General features: G+C 54.0%; 1 protein-coding gene across 1 annotated transcript in view; it reads right to left on the bottom strand.

Annotated features, from left to right (window-relative positions):
* Window positions 1-17127, bottom strand: part of ZNF407 (zinc finger protein 407) — a 373411-nt gene that overhangs the window by 96161 nt on the left and 260123 nt on the right. Inside the window, exon 8 of the mRNA XM_036246080.1 lies at window positions 6406-6584. Within this exon, the coding sequence (XP_036101973.1) occupies window positions 6406-6584 (179 nt within the window). The remainder of the gene's footprint in view (window positions 1-6405; window positions 6585-17127) is intronic.

Here is a 17127-nt window from a genome sequence, read left to right as displayed (position 1 = left end):
GGCAGGCCCCAGCGCTCAGCACAGGCGGTCCCCGAGCTGGGCTCTCGAAAAGGGAACGAGATGGAAGCTCCAGAGCTGACTGGCGTGCCAGCGAGGACAGGGCGCTGCGCCGGCGCTGGACCTGTGGTCGGGCACCTGCCCTGCAGCTGCCCTGAGGCCAACATGTGGGGACGGGGGAAGAGAAAGTGCATGGGACTTTCTGTACCACTTTGGCAACTTTCTTGTAAGTTTTAGATGGTTCCAAAATAAAAAGTAAAACAAAGACAACTAGCTAAATGGCAACTCTGCTCACTGAAAACAGCAATGAATGAAAATGCCTGGTAATTTAAAAACCTAGTCTGCTCTTCACTGACGGGCATCCGCACACGTGCCTGCTCCCCTCGCACAGAACTGCATTGTGGTCGGGGTCACAATGTCTGTGCGGGGCGTCAAGTTTTTAATATATAAATTATATTGAATTAAACAGTTGATAAAAGGTCTGTATAAAAATAAAAGCCACATCAATTACCTGATACAATCACACTGCTCCCACTATAACTTTCCATGATCAATTTTTTCCCTTAAAATTTTGATAAATGGCGTTGTCAGGGGGGATAAGATCACAATTGTTTCCTTTTTTTAAAATTCTACTTTAACTTTCAGAATTCGGTTCATGAATGCTGCAAATGTCAGCCCAGCTATGACCACAATTCTGCCTGCTGACGCGGGACCCTGCGAGCACACCGTGTGTGACCCGCGGCAGCCGGAGAGAAAGTGCCCGCGTGGCTCCGGGGCGGACAGGCCAGTTGTACCCAGCTAGGCCTCCCAAGGAAAGAGGGGAGAGAGGGTCTTTTCTGGAAAAAATTGAACAGGGCTTTCAAACTTCTCTTTAAGACCATGCAGCAAGGGGAGGACCCCGAGAGCTCCCAGGGCCCAGATCCCCAAAACTGACGCATGGAATAGATTCGCATGGACTCAGATCCCTGCAGCCAATTCCAGCAGGTGTTACTGACAAGAGCTTCATTTTAATTGTGCACTCCGACTTTATTTTACGTGTGTGAATGCCATTATGGATTTCACAGAATATTAAAGTATACACTAGGAAAGACATTATTTCAGAATTATATTCTTTTTTGAAAAAAATATGTTTTTTATTGATTTCTCAGAGAGAGAGAGGAAAGGAGAGAGGGGTAGAAACACCCATGTGAGAGAGAAACATCAATTGGCTGCCTCCTGCACGCCCCCTACTGGGGATCAAGCCCGCAACCCGGGCATGTGCACCGACTGGAATCAAACCAGGACCTCTCAGTCCAGGGGATGATGCTCAGTCTACCGAGCCACACCGGCTGAGAGAATTTATATTCTTTTTTTAAAATTAGTTTTAAAAAATATATACAGTGATACCTCGGTTCTTGAACATAATTCGTTCCAGGAGGACGGTCGAGAACCGAATTGTTCGAGAACCGAAGCAATGAAACCCAACAGGAAAGCGTGACTCCACAAAGCGTGACTCTCTCTCTGCACTCACACTGATGACGCGAGCAAGGCGCGCTGGGCCGAATGAACGCCATTCGGCTCAACTCGGCTCATCTCGGAAGTTCGAGTTCCAAATATTTGTTCGGATTCCGAGACAAAAGTTTCTCGAATCTCCTGGTCGAATACCGATTTGGTCGAAAACCGAGGCGTTCGAGAACCGAGGTATCACTGTAGTAGGTAAAAAAGAATAGAAACAATTCAAATAAATTAGGTGGTGAGTGTCCACCCTGAAAGAAGTTGCACAGAGACCTGCTGCCCTGACTGTGGCTACCTGCGCACTGTCATGCTAACACAGGTGTGTCCACTAACACACACGCGTCCATAGTAGGAGATTCACTACTCGTCACGACAACCCAAAATGCACACAAAATTCATTCCAATCCTTTCCTTCCACTTTCCTACTAGTCCAACAGCAATAGCAAAGGCCAGTAGCGTTTCTTCTAAAGAAAGTCTCAATGTGAATAATTTTTAAAGCTCTTTCCTATGAGTCATTTCACGTGAACCTCATATTCAAGAGAAAGGCAGCAGGGCTGTGCGCTCTGCAGCTGAGAACGCGAACGCCGGACGGCGCGTGCCTGGCTGCGAGTCGCCCAGCTCCCCAGCGATCGTGGGCTCTGCCCCGGTGCCGGCGCCCGTGCGTCCGGCCGGCAGGCTCTGCAGCCACGGAAGCACGCTGTGCACGCTCCCCTGTGCCCTCCCCTGTGTCCTGCTGCTTCCCCAGCACGTCTCCAAATTCCCTGGCGCCTTGAGCCTCCGCCACACGGAGGCTCCCACGCGAGGCCGTCACAGCCTGCAGGGGCCGGGGCTCTCCCAGACCCTGGCACGCGCAGGACTGTGCCCCTGGGGGTTCGTGAGACCAGCAGGCCTCAACGGGCTCAACAGTTATGCATCCTCCTCGGGCAAGGTAAGCATTTCGAGATCCAGCTTCTAACATCATGAAATAACATCGCGAATGACACCACCTTCCAAGGACTAGGGGATAGCCGGGCCCACACACTAGCATTAATCACCCTTCTCTTCTGTTCTATGTCATTCAAAAGGCGAAACGTGACAGGTAAAGGGACCGAGTCCTTCAGTGCACAGTAACCATGAAACTGGGCACCACACAGTGCGGCCAGGGGCCTCCTGCCGGCCCAGGAAGGCAGTGCACAGGGTGCGCCAGGCAGGCCCAGGGTGGCAAACATCCCGAGCTCTGTGCCACAGCGGTAGGCAGGCAGAGGATGTATCAGACACATGGAGAAAATTAGGAAAACAAACTGTAGGCAGAGTAAATTTTAAAATATTTAAAATGCATAATTAGGTTTGAATAAACCTACGTCAGTAATTATTCAATAGAAGACAGACAGTGAGGGTGCACGGAAGGGTCCACTGAATCACCAGTGAGCAGTGCGGACCCTGCGACGTGAGCCGGTCTCAGAGACCCTGGTGGCTGGAGGTGGCTGAGGACAAGGCCTGCTTCGCCAGGACTCACCCACGGAGCACGAGGGTGGACGACACTGGTCTGAGCTCAGGGACTCCGACGGAGGGAGTGGAAAGACGCAGGAGGCCAGGTGCCCAGAGTCAAAGGGCCGGCCAGCTGGCACCGAGGGCAGCCCTGCAGAGGCCCAAGGGCTCGGGCAGGAGGTGGAGGGAACGCAGGCATTGAGCGCGGGTACGATCGTGAATTAGCCCACGGCGGCCACTGGGGTTGAAGAGCGACTACTACTTCAGGAAGGCTTTGGTTAGCAGGGAGTTTCGGGAGAGGGAGCGCAGAGGGGCAGTCGGGCAGGGGGGTGGGGCGGGGGGGGGAAGCACGGCTGCGAGCCCGGCATCTGCGTCAGGAAGCACAGTGCGCCGACGGTCTGGATGAGCTCAGCAACATCTGGGGGTACGTGCTCACAGGGTGAGTCAGCATGGAGTCACCACGGGCTCCTGTCAGAAAGAATTCCCTTCCTTTTTAGGTTGAAGTAACAATTGGTTTATGAAAGGAAGAACCAATGAGAAACTGTCAGGATTTTTCTGGGATTTTTTGGACCTTTTCACAGAACAAATTATTGTACAAACCGTCCTAACGTTTGGTCAGAGCATCCGACCGACAGAGGAGATGGGATGACAGCAACGGGTAAGAACAGGCCGGGACTGGGCGAAGACGGATCCCCGTGGCCTACTCCAGTCGTGCTGCAGAGACTCTCCCAGCTCAGGAAGTCGGCGTCTCTGCCAGGGGACGGCTCAGGGAGAAGGCTGCAGGGCCTCACCCACTGCGAGATCAGCAGATGGGCACGGCCGGAGAGAGCTTGTCCGCCTGAGGGGAAGTGAGACTCGAAGAGAATGGAGGAACTGCTATGTGTCGTGGGAGCAGTACTGAATTAGTTGCCATCAGAGAGCAAGGGATGGGCTCCAGGTAAGAGCCAGGTGCCCGCTCTGTTCTTAGGCGCGGGGGGAGGGGCTGCGGTGGAAGGGCACCACCCAAGGTCACACAGGACGGTCTAGGGAATGAGAGCTGACCATCTCGGGGACAGGAACATCCCAATCTGTGAACAGAACATGATACATTCCTCTGCTATCACACTGTTCAGGTACAATCGATGTATATTTTTAAATGATTAAGTCTTAATACGTAAGAACTAACAAAAATCATATTAATTTAAATAATTAGAAAAGAACTATGACAGCAGACAAATACAATAAATTTGGAGAAATGCTTGTCACCACGTGACGCTTACCTGCCCGAGAAGAGGAGAGTCTGAGCCCTTTGGGAAAGAGGAGCCTTCACCACACTGCAGCCCGGCTGCTCAGAGACACCCGGACACCCCCCGGTCCCGGCGGGCACCGCGCTCTCCGGGGGGGCTGTCCACGGCGGGGAGGCGCTGTCCACGGCTGCAGAGGCACCGCCCCAGGCCCGGCCCTTGGGATCCCGCGAGAACTCTCAGGCAGGACGCGTGGAACCCAAGAGGCTCGGCTCACAGACTGTCGTTACAAGGCCCAAGACTCCCTCTACAAGTTGACCTTTGTCAAGTGTTCCCTAACCGAGTTCACCCAAGCAAATAAACAACCGAAGAGCAGTACTCAGCCACGCAGAGGGATTGCAGTCCACACCCACACGTACCTGTGGGTGTCGCTGGTGACAGTGCTGAGGACTGCTGACAACTCACGCAGAAGACTGTTCCCAAGAGAATTATAACACCATCCAGAGAAGCCCAGGGCACAGACGAGCGTCCCTCACAGGCGCGGGAGAGGGGGGCAATTTCTCCCAGCACCAGGGTGGCAGGAGCAGAGGGGTCCCCTCTGCAGGACTACGAAGTGAACGTTTTTTAGGGTCTACAGGTAGCTGCCTCCTCTTCCTTTGGTGTCTCCTTCATTAAAGCTAGAGACACTTTACTTTAGGGAAACAACCATTTGTCAGGTCTACCTGGAGCCAGGGAGGGCAGACAGCCCGGGCAAGGCGGCACCGGGAGCAGAGGCGCGGAGGTCGGGCCTTGCAACGCCTCTGCGACCGTCCGCGACCGTCCGCGACCGCCAAGGTGCTGCCCAGTCCTGTCCGGAGCACAAGCACCTTCCCCCGAAGGCAATGGGGCCGCGGCAGAGACGCCTCAATCCCACTTCACCCGCACACTTCAACACCGCTGCGGTAAACATGTCACCGAATGCAGACAGCTGACTCGCTCACTTTTTTCCAAAACTAGACCTAGGTACAACACAAAGATCACTAAATCAAACATTCTAGTACTTTTAAAAGTTGATCCTATGAGCATAAACAAAGACACTGCAAATAAGACATCAGCAGCAAACAAACAACAGCCTCATATGCAGACACTGTCAAATGCACAGACTGTCCTAACTCAAACGCGCATCAAGCTCGGTCCTTTCTGGCAGGTGGTGCCCGACAGCATCTCCGCATCTGAACCCAGGGCTGGGCTGTGGGTGGGTCCCCTGACTCAGACACTGTGTCGGTCTCTGCACCGCCCAGGGCCGAGATCCCATCAGCCGGGCGTCAAGGTGCCGTGTGGGAGCCTCAGGGCTCCGCAGCCATCGTCACGCAGAATCTCACAGCGACGCTTCAAACAGAAACGGAAGGATGGGAGGACATGAGAAGTCAGGTGCGAGGAGGTCAGCTTGGCTGTGGTCACGTGCCAGCAGGGAAGAATGAGACGGTAAATGCACTCTGACCCCAGAGCCCCTGCCTAAAGCATCCCTGTACCGATGGGCAAGGCCACACACAGCGTGTCCATCAGGGTCAGGACTTCCTGAAAGAGGAGCCTTTGCTCGCAGCCATCACTCTACAGGTCGCACAGTGAGACTCAAGCCTCGGGGCACGCTGCCTGTTACCCCAGAGGCTGGGCGACAGAAGTGGATTCGCCGCTCTGCTACATCTTGGCCCTTCCAGAGAACCCGATGCGATCCAACAAGGCCAGGACAACTGATGGCCTCCGCCATGACACGGGGGTCAGGGTCCTAACGCCTGGGGAATGAGGCCCCATGTCCCCAGCCACCTGTTCTCCTCTCTCCTCATCACGGGCTCTTCCTTCCCAGGTACTCGCTGGGAACCGAGGGACGAAGGGATCGGGCGTAACACTGTCGATTGCAAGCATTTCTGAATAGAACTTTAAAGTGCTACCAATTCATCAAAACATGAATCACAAATAACTGTAATTCCAATGCCACTGTTTTGAATATCTGCTGTCATTAGCTCTGTCATATTCACTCTTGACAAAACGTAGCTGGAAAGACCGTTTCCTAGTGCAGTGGGGAGAGGCAGGACTGTCCTCGTCTGTAAGTCTCGGACCAGACACTGCCACCGACGCACGGCATCCAAACAAATGACAACAACGGACAAATGGCGCCATCACCACCGCAATGCATGAGACGAAGCTCTCTTATAAACCGTGCACATCACAAGCTCCAGCCCCTCACCTGCGTGCAGGTAGGCCAGGTCGGGGTTCTCGATGTCGGGGTGCTGCTCCTTCAGGTGGTTCCGGAACTCCACGGGGACGTTGGTGCCGTAGTCGCACTTGGGGCAGTTGTACATCTTGACGCCCTCGTGCTTGCCGGTGTGTAAGATGTGCTTGCGGATGTTTTCAGCACAGTTTGACCTGCGGAGGGAGCGAGAGAGAGAAAGGGAGACGGGTTCAGGTCCAGTCGGTACCGCGAGACCACACTAGCGGCCAGCGCTGTCCTCACTGCCGGGCTCAGCCTGACTGGCCCACACACTCATGTTCGGGGCCAGCGTTCTCGGGCCCCGGTGCTCACTGCTGAGCAGGCCCTTCCCCTTCGAGACCCGGTTCTCTGCAAAACAGGAAGTGCACAGCCCGGGCCCTGTGAGCTTAGCACCCGATCGTCCTGGTACCATGTGAGGGCTGAGGCGTCTCCTCCCCCGAGAACACGTCTGCACGCGAGGACCAGCGGAGGGACCACAGGGTCACCTGAACGGGTCTGCAGCTTCGAGGACACTGGGCAGCTTTGGCTTTAAGTCCTGCGGCGTGGACAGCTCCCCGAAAGGCTCGGGAGCAGCTCACAGCGTGAGCAGAGCGGCCGGACACGGCCCCAGCCCCACACGGGACGCCCCGCTACATGCCACTGAGCTTCTTTCTCTACTGGTGGGGCTATGCAAGGGATGGACCAGAAACCACAGCTCCAGGCAGCAGGAGCAGGCTCCTCGCCCACTCCTCTCCAGATTCGGAGGTGCAAAGCCAGACCCGACCAGAGACGGGGGAGCCCTGCCTGCTGCTCCCCTCGCGTCTCTGCTGCTCCGCTACTGAGGTGACGAGGAGTCCCCCACAGATTCAAGCAGGCGAGGGGCCTCCCGTTCCCCACAGAGCAAAATGGACGCCAGGAGACATCCGAGCGACATGTTTAATGCTTCTGAGCAGGTCCTGCGGAGGAGCCAGGTCCGCAGGACCACGACAGAAGGACAGCTGGCCTGAGCGAATGGGGTGAGGACACGGGCTCGCCGCCAGGTCCCCGCAGGCCCGTCACGACACGGAGGCTTTGGAAGGACCTGCTGGGAGCGCCCACCCTCAGCTCTGCCAGGGTGGCTTCTGTGGGTAGCAGTCTGCACCAGGGACACTCGGCGAGGAACGCAAGCAGGGCTGTCACCCAGCACACCACTGCAGCTCCACCATCGCCCACACGCAGATGCCGCGAAGGCCACGAGACCCAGACCCAGGAAACACGCGGCCGATGCACCGAGGACAAGAGGAGTGTGGACAGTATCATCCAGCAAGGCCGAGCTCATGGACACGGCGCTGGGCACAGAGCCCCACAGCAGGCCTCTCTCCTCCTGAGTCTGCCCGCCCCACTGCTCCTTGTTGATGGCCAGGCCGTGATTCACGGTAAGGGTACAGCGTATCCTGTCCTACCGATGCTCACTGATGGGCGTTTAGGTTGTTTCCAATCATTTTGGAGTATAAACAAGGTTGCGATGACTACGCGAGTACAACATTTTCCACTTTTCAGGGTGCCAACAGAATCTCCCCATGCCAAGTGGAACTGCTTCAAGTGTCAACGGGCATATGCTTTTGTAATTTTGATAAATTCTGCCAAATTGCCCTCCAGAGAAGTTGCAGCAATTTACACTTCCACCGACGTTTGAGAACGCCTGTTTCTGCACGGTCCTGCCAATGCGTGTTACCAAACTTTCGAATCTGTGCCAGCATGGTGGGTGAAAATGATAGCTCGCCGGAGTTCCGATTTTTAACTCCTAAAAGTTTCGATCTGCATTTCTCTGAAATAAACTAATCTAATACAGAAATGCCGTAAGTATTTTCTACATACTGACCATATTCGTATCTTTTCCAACAGGGTCATTAGTCAAACTCTTACACATTAAGAAAATGGACTCTGTCTATGACAAAATTACAGACTTTTTTCCTTAGTTTCATTCTGTCTTTTGACTTTGCTTATGGTATCTTCTGAAAAGCAGTTTCCATTTCGTCATCTTTTGCTGTGGCTTCTGTTTCTGTAGGTTGTAAATAACGCCCAGAGCTGGGTCTAGCACTGGTACAGCGGCAGCATGTTCCCTCAACATTAGATCCCCTCCCAATTCCCCTAGCGCATGGGATCAAGTGTGATCCAGAGTGTCGGCCAGATCTCTCACCACCAGTCCTTAATGGCGCATCTGTGCCCACTGATGTGAAATGACACCTTATGGATTTTTTAAAATCCTCACTCACCCAAAGACATGCTTTTATTTTTTATTTTTTTGAGAGAGAGAAAAATATCGATGTGAGAGAGAACCATCAGTTGCACATGCCCTGACCAGGAATCGAACCCAAAACCTTTTGGTGTATGGGACGATGCTCCAACCAACTGAGACATCCAGCCAGGGCTCTGGACTTTCTTTCAGTGTCCCGTGGAGACACTGCAGCCACTTTTCAGACCACTGCAACAGAGCCAGGATCACAGGAAAGCAAGCCACACTCTGCGGTTCCCCAGTGCGTACAGACGTTACCTTCCCACTATCCCGTAGCCTACTACGTGTGCAACAGCGTTACCTCTAGTCAACCGATGCACATGCCTTCAATAAAAAATGCTTCATTGCTAAAATACGCTGCCCATCCTGTGAGCCTTCAGTGAGCTGTGATCACTTTGCTGGGGGTGGGGGGGTCTACCTTCAGCTCCTACACGGCGCAGTGCTGTGAGTGAACAGGCAGGGGTGCCCGGCAGCAGCGGGTCTGTGATGCAGGTGCTGGGCTGTCTGCGCCACTCCGCCATGACCCGGGGTGCAGGAGCGGCACCTCTGGCCCACTGCACACTGCGCTGTTCTCTCCCCAGATCACACGTTTTGCTCAAGCCATCGGGTCACCAGCCGTCATCTCTGGTTCTGAGCTGGCGTGGCAAACATCTTGAGTGGACTACAGAACTAGAGAGACCTGAGCCAATGACAAATTACTATCACTAAGACAGTACTTATTAGTATGTACCAATTTGGTGTATTGTGTATAAATTGACATAAAAAATTCTGAAAGTTCTAAAGAAATATGTTCATTTTAACAGTTTGTGTCCCTAACTTTGTGACCACAGAGCGCTGTTTTTGTTATTTATAGAATAACACACGTATCTCGTAAAGCTTCATGAGGGTTAAGGTGAATGATACTATGTCCAGAACAGACGGTAGCCACTGGTTTATTACTACTACCACTAGTCTTTCCAAATGCAAACAGTTCAAGTATCTGGATCGTTACTGGCAATTTTCTTACTGTACATAAAAAGGAATTTCAATTCATTTGAATAAGAACAGGTTCCCGAAAGCTATATGGTATATATAAGCGTACATGTTTGGAAATGCAGTATTTTTCCTGCCTGCTCAAACTACCCTATTTGAACTTCCACTCTTCACAACACTCTCTGCAGGGAAGTTCAGGGCACAGTGCGTCAGCTCTGCTCGCCACGGCCACGGGCACCTAGACGTGCACTCTCACAACACTCTCTGCAGGGAAGTTCAGGGCACAGTGCGTCAGCTCTGCTCGCCACGGCCACGGGCACCTAGACGTGCACTCTCACAACACTCTCTGCAGGGAAGATCAGGGCACAGTGCGTCAGCTCTGCTCGCCACGGCCACGGGCACCTAGACGTGCACTCTCACAACACTCTCTGCAGGGAAGTTCAGGGCACAGTGCGTCAGCTCTGCTCACCACGCCCACGGGTACCTAGACGTGCACTCTCACAACACTCTCTGCAGGGAAGATCAGGGCACAGTGCGTCAGCTCTGCTCACCACGCCCACGGGCACCTAGACGTGCACTCTCACAACACTCTCTGCAGGGAAGATCAGGGCACAGTGCGTCAGCTCTGCTCGCCACAGCCACGGGCACCTAGACGTGCACTCTCACAACACTCTCTGCAGGGAAGATCAGGGCACAGTGCGTCAGCTCTGCTCGCCACGGCCCACGGGCACCTAGACGTGCACTCTCACAACACTCTCTACAGGGAAGTTCAGGGCACAGTGCGTCAGCTCTGCTCGCCACGGCCACGAGCACCTAGACGTGCACTCTCACAACACTCTCTGCAGGGAAGTTCAGGGCACAGTGCGTCAGCTCTGCTCACCACGCCCACGGGTACCTAGACGTGCACTCTCACAACACTCTCTGCAGGGAAGATCAGGGCACAGTGCGTCAGCTCTGCTCGCCACGGCCCACGGGCACCTAGACGTGCACTCTCACAACACTCTCTACAGGGAAGTTCAGGGCACAGTGCGTCAGCTCTGCTCGCCACGGCCCACGGGCACCTAGACGTGCACTCTCACAACACTCTCTACAGGGAAGTTCAGGGCACAGTGCGTCAGCTCTGCTCACCACGGCCCACGGGCACCTAGACGTGCACTCTCACAACACTCTCTGCAGGGAAGATCAGGGCATAGTGCATCAGCTCTGCTCACCACGCCCACGAGCACCTAGACGTGCACTGGAGGGGCTGCTGCCACGTCTCCCATCAGGAAGCCGAGCTGTGGAAGTAATAATCCAAAGACAGGATTTATGTAAATTAAACTTAAGACGTTACCACATTTTTCTAACCAGCAGTATTTAAGACACATTCCCTGGTCCTAAACCAGTCTAGGAGCCTGGAGGCTGGGAGAGACACAGCGGCCCTCGCTGCGGCTGGAAGAAAAGTCCCCAGTGTCCACGCTCGGGCCTCGCCCGCCCCCTCAGGCAGCACCACCTCCACCGCCTCTGCTCTCACTGAAGGGGACGCGAGGAACGAACGGATTACCTCAGATTACAGACCATCTGTGCTATTTAAATTTAAAACTAAACAGAAGCAACAAGAATAAAGAACTTCATACTCCCCTGCTAAAACAGGACATTCTGTCGGCAAATAGATGGCTGTCCCTGGAACACTGACCAAGCGCCTCACCAGAAGAGGGCCGGACCCATGCGTGTCAGGGACGAGGAGGTCACTTCAGGTCGACGCGGAATGACAGTTTACATAACAAATGGTGTTGGGTCCACTGCCTACCACCTGGGGAAATAAGCTAGAGTCTCGCGGTCCTATCCCATGCAAGAATAAACATCACTGGATTTTAAGATTAACATAAGGACACTAAATTATAAAAGCACTAGGAGAAAATATTTCTAGAATCTTGGTTGGAAAGAGCTCTCTTGAATAAAATTCAAAACTGGAATACTACAGAAAAATGTAGCAAAATATACTTCATAAAAGTTAAAACTGTTACATAGCATAATACATCATGCACACAATTAAAAGACAGGACAAAGAAATTCACAAAATATATGCAACAGGTAAAAACAAATGATTAATATACAGACTACAAAATGAGTACTGATAAAAAAAAAATTTTAAATCTCAAAAACTAGTTAAAGAATATAAGCAAGAATCTGGAACTGCAGATCCACAAATGCCCATCTGAGCATTAAGAGGTAGTCGATGACTCCAGCGCCAAGGACTGCGAACTAACCCTAAGGTGACAGTGGCGAGTTCAGGAAGACTGATGACATTCATTTGTGGTAACAGTGTCAGTTAGCAAAGGCTTTGGAAGACGTTTGATGATAGCCTTCAAAATGAAAATATACACATGCTCTTGGATTTAGTTCAATTTCTAGAAATTATCCACAAGGAGAATCACTGAACCACTATTTATAACAGCTAACCACTAGGGGACGTTTGGGAACTTGATGTCTATTAACGGAGAAATGGGTCATTACTTTGTGGTGACCACACTCTGGGATTCAGCACTGCCGAGAGGTATGGGGTAATTTTCAAGCCTGCTTCCAGGAGTTGGAGCTGGTCCCCTCTGGGGCTCCCTGGAAGCCAACCACATCCTGGTCGAACACGGGAGGGCACAGCCTGGTGACAGGAAGAGAGACGGCAGTCTCCAAGGAGGGGACTACAAGGCAAGAGACCTGGTGGGCCAGGGCACGGGGCCGCCCTCTCAGCCCTGCACACACACCCCACTCATGGAGCCGAAAGTCCCTCAGCCACGGGCCAGGGCCTGTCCGGTGGGCTGCTGCGCAGGACAACGTGCAGGGGCAGGCGGGGGAGGCGCCGCGGGGAGGCCTCCCCCCAGCAGTGCGTGGAAGAGGGCCTGGCGTCTGCGCTCCTCCTCGCTCCTCCTCACCCGCTGAGCAAGAGCCATGAGGCGACCTCACGAACTGCTGTGGAGAACTTCCCAGACACACTGCTGGGTTAAAACCTAGAAAGCCAGCCCCAGACAAGTGCATATTGGGTCCCCCGGCTCTTTGAAACTAGGTCCCCACACGTCTACGGACACAGGCTCGGCATGGGCGCGAGGAAGAAGCCCAGCAAACGGCTGATGGTGCATCTCCACGGAAAGGCTCCCGAGTCACGGGAAGCTTCCATGCGGTCTGGTACGTGTTCGGGTCCCTTAGATTATTTTACTCGTGTAAACACATTATGAAGAAAACATGTATTTGAGAACAGCTGCATTGCCGGCCCGGTGCAGAGCGTAAAGGCACCGACCACAGGGGACAGAGCGGCTGACGGGGGAGCACAGGAGGGGCCTTATCACTCAGACTGGGGTCACCAGACAGTGCCACCCACCAGCCGGGGGAGGGCAATCCCATGGAAGCCGAAGGCGCAGGACAATAAAACTGGGAGAAGAGGAGGGGGCAGTGGGAAACGGGGTAACGGACTACACTGCCCATAAACCACAGCCAGATGCCCCAGGAACCAGGACAGACAGGAAGATGCGCGACGTCAGGTGTCTCCAGCAGGACAAGAATACCAACAATCGCGAGCGGTGAACTCGGGGGGCCGGCCACAGGAGGGCTGGAAATAAGGTGCCTTGTAGGACTCACTTTCCAAATACACTTCAAAAAGTAAAACTAGTGCACAGTAGCAGTAATTTTATGGGTGCTTAAGTAAAATAGATATTTACAAATACGCCATATTTCATTATGTACAGAATTTTTCATTACTTACAGAATTATCCAAAGCCTCTTTTTTAACTAAAATAAAGAGAAAGTTTATAGATATTAGAGGTGACCATAAAATACCATCTTTTGATTCCCTTCTACAAAAACAAAATTCAGTTAGACAATTTCTGGATCCCCTGCTCTGAAGTCTACAAATGCTCTTTCCCTCCTTCCCTAACTGGGGCTCTCACAAACAGGGTGCCTGCTGTCCGACCCCGCAGCCACTACTTCTTGCTCTTCATAAACCTCAGCCTGTGAAATCACCCGCCATGGCCACAAGCTGACGCACACCCCTTTCCTCCATCCGTTCTGAGTGTGATGTCACGGGAGAGGGCCTAGCAGGGGCAGGGAGGCGGGGAAGGGGTGCATCACTGACACCTCCACTGTCTGAGTGGACAGGAAGGCAGGTGCCGGTGGCTGAGGTCGGAGCCTCACTGCCCCGGTCAGGGAGCCCACTCCCTGCTCAGAGGGCCAGGAGGCAGAGCCCGTCTGACCACCAGGTGGAGCTCTCGCAGCCCTGGGAGCAGGGGTTGTTTGCATAATAGAAATGATTTCAGCCTAATTATTGCTCTGGTTTATATGGAAAGTCCGTGATTAAAAAAAAATGTCCATTTTCACCTGTATTGACTCATTATTTTCAAATGAACTTATTTAACCTATGATTTATTGTCTACCCCGTCCAATAACCATGGCGCTGAACCCTCTGGGCGCGCCCTCTGCAAGCAGGGCGTGCAGGGAGAAAGAGGCCCTGCACCCGGAACCCTGACCAAGGCTGGGCTGCATCAAGTGAACCTCACTTCCACAGAGCGGGAATCCCAGCTGTCCTTTTAGGGTTGCTGCACCCCCTTCAACGGCGTCTTGAACTGATGATGCCTAGAACGACCTTGCTTTCCACACTATTCCGAATGCTCTACGAACCTGACCGACTGAAAAGCTCTCAAGAACGCACTCCCCACTGGACCCACTGGGGCCTGGGACGGGTTCCACAGGGGAGGCTGCAGACTTACAACGTTCCTTCTGTTCCCAACAGTGCCCATGGAACCCCCACCTCCTCACCACCCACGGCCCCTCTTCTACTCCAATCTGTGCTCATGGCACCTACAACCAACCACCAACAAAGCAACGACCTGCACCCAGCCCAACGGCCTCCTCCCCACCTCCCGGTCTCCTGGGGAACGAGGAAAGCCAGGGAGGACACGGAGGCCGCAGCAGCGAGCTCTCTCTGTCAGAGACCCAGGTCATCCAGTTAGAAGTGAACCTTCCAAGAACAGCCCCTCTCACGGCTGTGTGAGAACAGGCTGTGAGTGACCCCTGCAGCCAGACGCAGCCGGCCCTCCAGTCCGGGGGGAGGGGGGCACGGCTGGTGCAGACGCCACACCTGGACATCTTCCCCTTCTCCTCCAGCCCGAGAGCAGAAGCACATCTCCTTAACTGTTCCCTCCTGAACTCACTGACGCTGTTGGTCTAGAGAGAGGGAAGGAGCAGCTGAGGAAGGAGTTGAGCCTCCTAGACTTTCCTGGCCGCCGCTCGCAAGCTGAACGGATGCCCCCGCGCGTGGAGCTGAGCGGAGGGGCTGACGGTCAGCAGCGCCTGGGCCCTGCAGTCCTCCAACCTGCCTGGCGCGGCCGGCGCTGGGGACTCTTCCCTGCTGCGGCCGCGATGTCTATGCCGAGGTGCACGTGCCAATGGCACGGACGGCTCCGGCCTCGCAGCTCACGAGCTAAACCGGGCGAAGTGCGCTGCGGGGATGCCGGGAAAGGCACGTAGGTGAGAAGCCTCGACAGAAAAGGTACCAGAAAGCGCAACCTGGCCCGCTCGGTCCCAGCATTCATCCGAACCGTGTCTGAGAGAGCCGAGGGCCAGCGCGGTCACGGGCCGGACTACACATGTGCACACACCAAGCCTTGGCGGGGCGGGAAGTGAGTTACCTACAAAGAAACACGACTTAGAAATCAAGTTTTCTGTATCTCTGATGTGTGTGTACATATACACATGTGTGAAAATTTACTCTAACTTCCTCTAGCGGGAAGCTTTGCAAATGTAAAGTGATATAGGTAAAAGTGTTACTGAACCAAAAACATGTTTCATCATGTTTCGGGAGTCTGGGCCAGAACCTGGTTTTACTGGGGACATCTGATAATGTTGGAGAGGAAAACAAAAAGGCTGTACTTCTAACACCAGCCGGCGCGTGGACATCAGGCGCGCACCGGGCGTGCTGAGCTGAGCACAGGTCACGGGCACACCCCGACAAGCGGGCAGAAAGGAGCGGGCTCCAGAGCGGAGGGCAGCTCAGGGCAGGCGGGTTGTTTGCTGGCTCTGGTGTCTGCTCCTTGGCCAAGGGCTTGGGCACCTGCGTGTCACCTCTGCTCTCAGCGTCCTTCCAGGCTCTGACCCTGTTCCTGGCAAAGCGCCCCGGGTTAAGTGTAGACTTGAGAGTAGACTTAAAATGCACATTCCTTAATTTTGTTCAATGGCGTCCTATCCCAAGGGGCATTTAGCCTTTTATAATTCTAAACTTACACAACTGCTTTTGAAGAAAAAGTTAACAGGCAAGAGCCTAATGACGAGCGGCCACTGAACGTCTTTAATCATCTCCGTCCGATTCCACAGAGCTGCTCACAGGCCATCCACACTCGGGTCCCTGGCCGCCCCGCGCGTCCGCGAACCTCTCACTCCGCAGGACACACCGCGCCGCGGCGGACGCCCGCCCACGCCCAGTCCCCGCTCCACTCCGCGGCCCTCGTTCCCGTGATAAGACAATCTCCTCCGGGATCGCGGCGCTGCAGCTCCACCACGAGTGACAAGGACTCGACGTGAGTAACTGCTGTGTGCGGGCTGTAATTATGTCAGCTGCAGTGTTGAACAAGGGGCTGATTAATGTGAGCCCGGCCCAGGCGCAGTCCTATCAGAACCGGGGCGCAGGCCGGCAGTGGGGGCGGCTTACGGCAGGGAGACAGCCCGCCGGGTCGCGTGATAGATGAATTGCTCCGCAGTCTTCAGGCAGATGTTCCGGGACAGTATAATATACAATTACTCTGCCTTATCACTTTCCCAGGGACAATAAAGCTTCCTGCTCCTGTAGCTCATGTGAGTGAAGGCGGAATCTGTCTCACTTCCCACCACTGACTCCCTCCACGGGGCCTTGGCTGAGCAGAGGAAACACACCCCACTTTTAAGCTACAAAAACCCTTAAAAACAAAACAGAGGCCAGGTGTGGGGCGTCTCCCACACTGGAACGCACATGCTTTCGAAGACTTGTGAAGAAACTCAGAGAAGGCTGTGCGTGCGCACGTACGTGTGCGTGTGTGTGTGCACGCGCGTGCATGTGTGTGTGTGCCAATGTAGCCGAAAGCAAGTCCTCCTAACTCACGCACTAAGATTTGGACTGTATAATCATTCTATTCATAACATTTTTCAAAGGCCGCACAAAAATCATTAATTTAAAGGACCGTAATTAAAACATATGCATGTGGACACCGTCCAGATTCCTCAGGCACAGGCACTGGGCTGCTGGAGTCGGAGAGGCCACGGCCGGCGCCCTGCTTGCTGGCTCTCCGGCTCCTGCTCGCCCCATCCTCCTTCCCAGAGCCCTGCTGGCCCAGAGGGGGCGCTCGGTGCTCCAACAGCAGGCTGGGGCAGTGCTGAAACCCACACCCTTCCGCAGTCCCAGGTCACGTCTACAGCCTGCGTCTGTACTCACAGAAACAACGCCAAACGGTGCCAAGATATACAGAACTATCTCAATC

The sequence above is a fragment of the Molossus molossus genome, unplaced genomic scaffold (assembly GCF_014108415.1).
Source record: "Molossus molossus isolate mMolMol1 unplaced genomic scaffold, mMolMol1.p scaffold_m16_p_6, whole genome shotgun sequence".
NCBI lineage: Eukaryota > Metazoa > Chordata > Mammalia > Chiroptera > Molossidae > Molossus > Molossus molossus.
The sequence above is the reverse complement of the archived record's forward strand: the minus strand, read 5'-3'. Positions and strand labels throughout refer to the sequence as shown.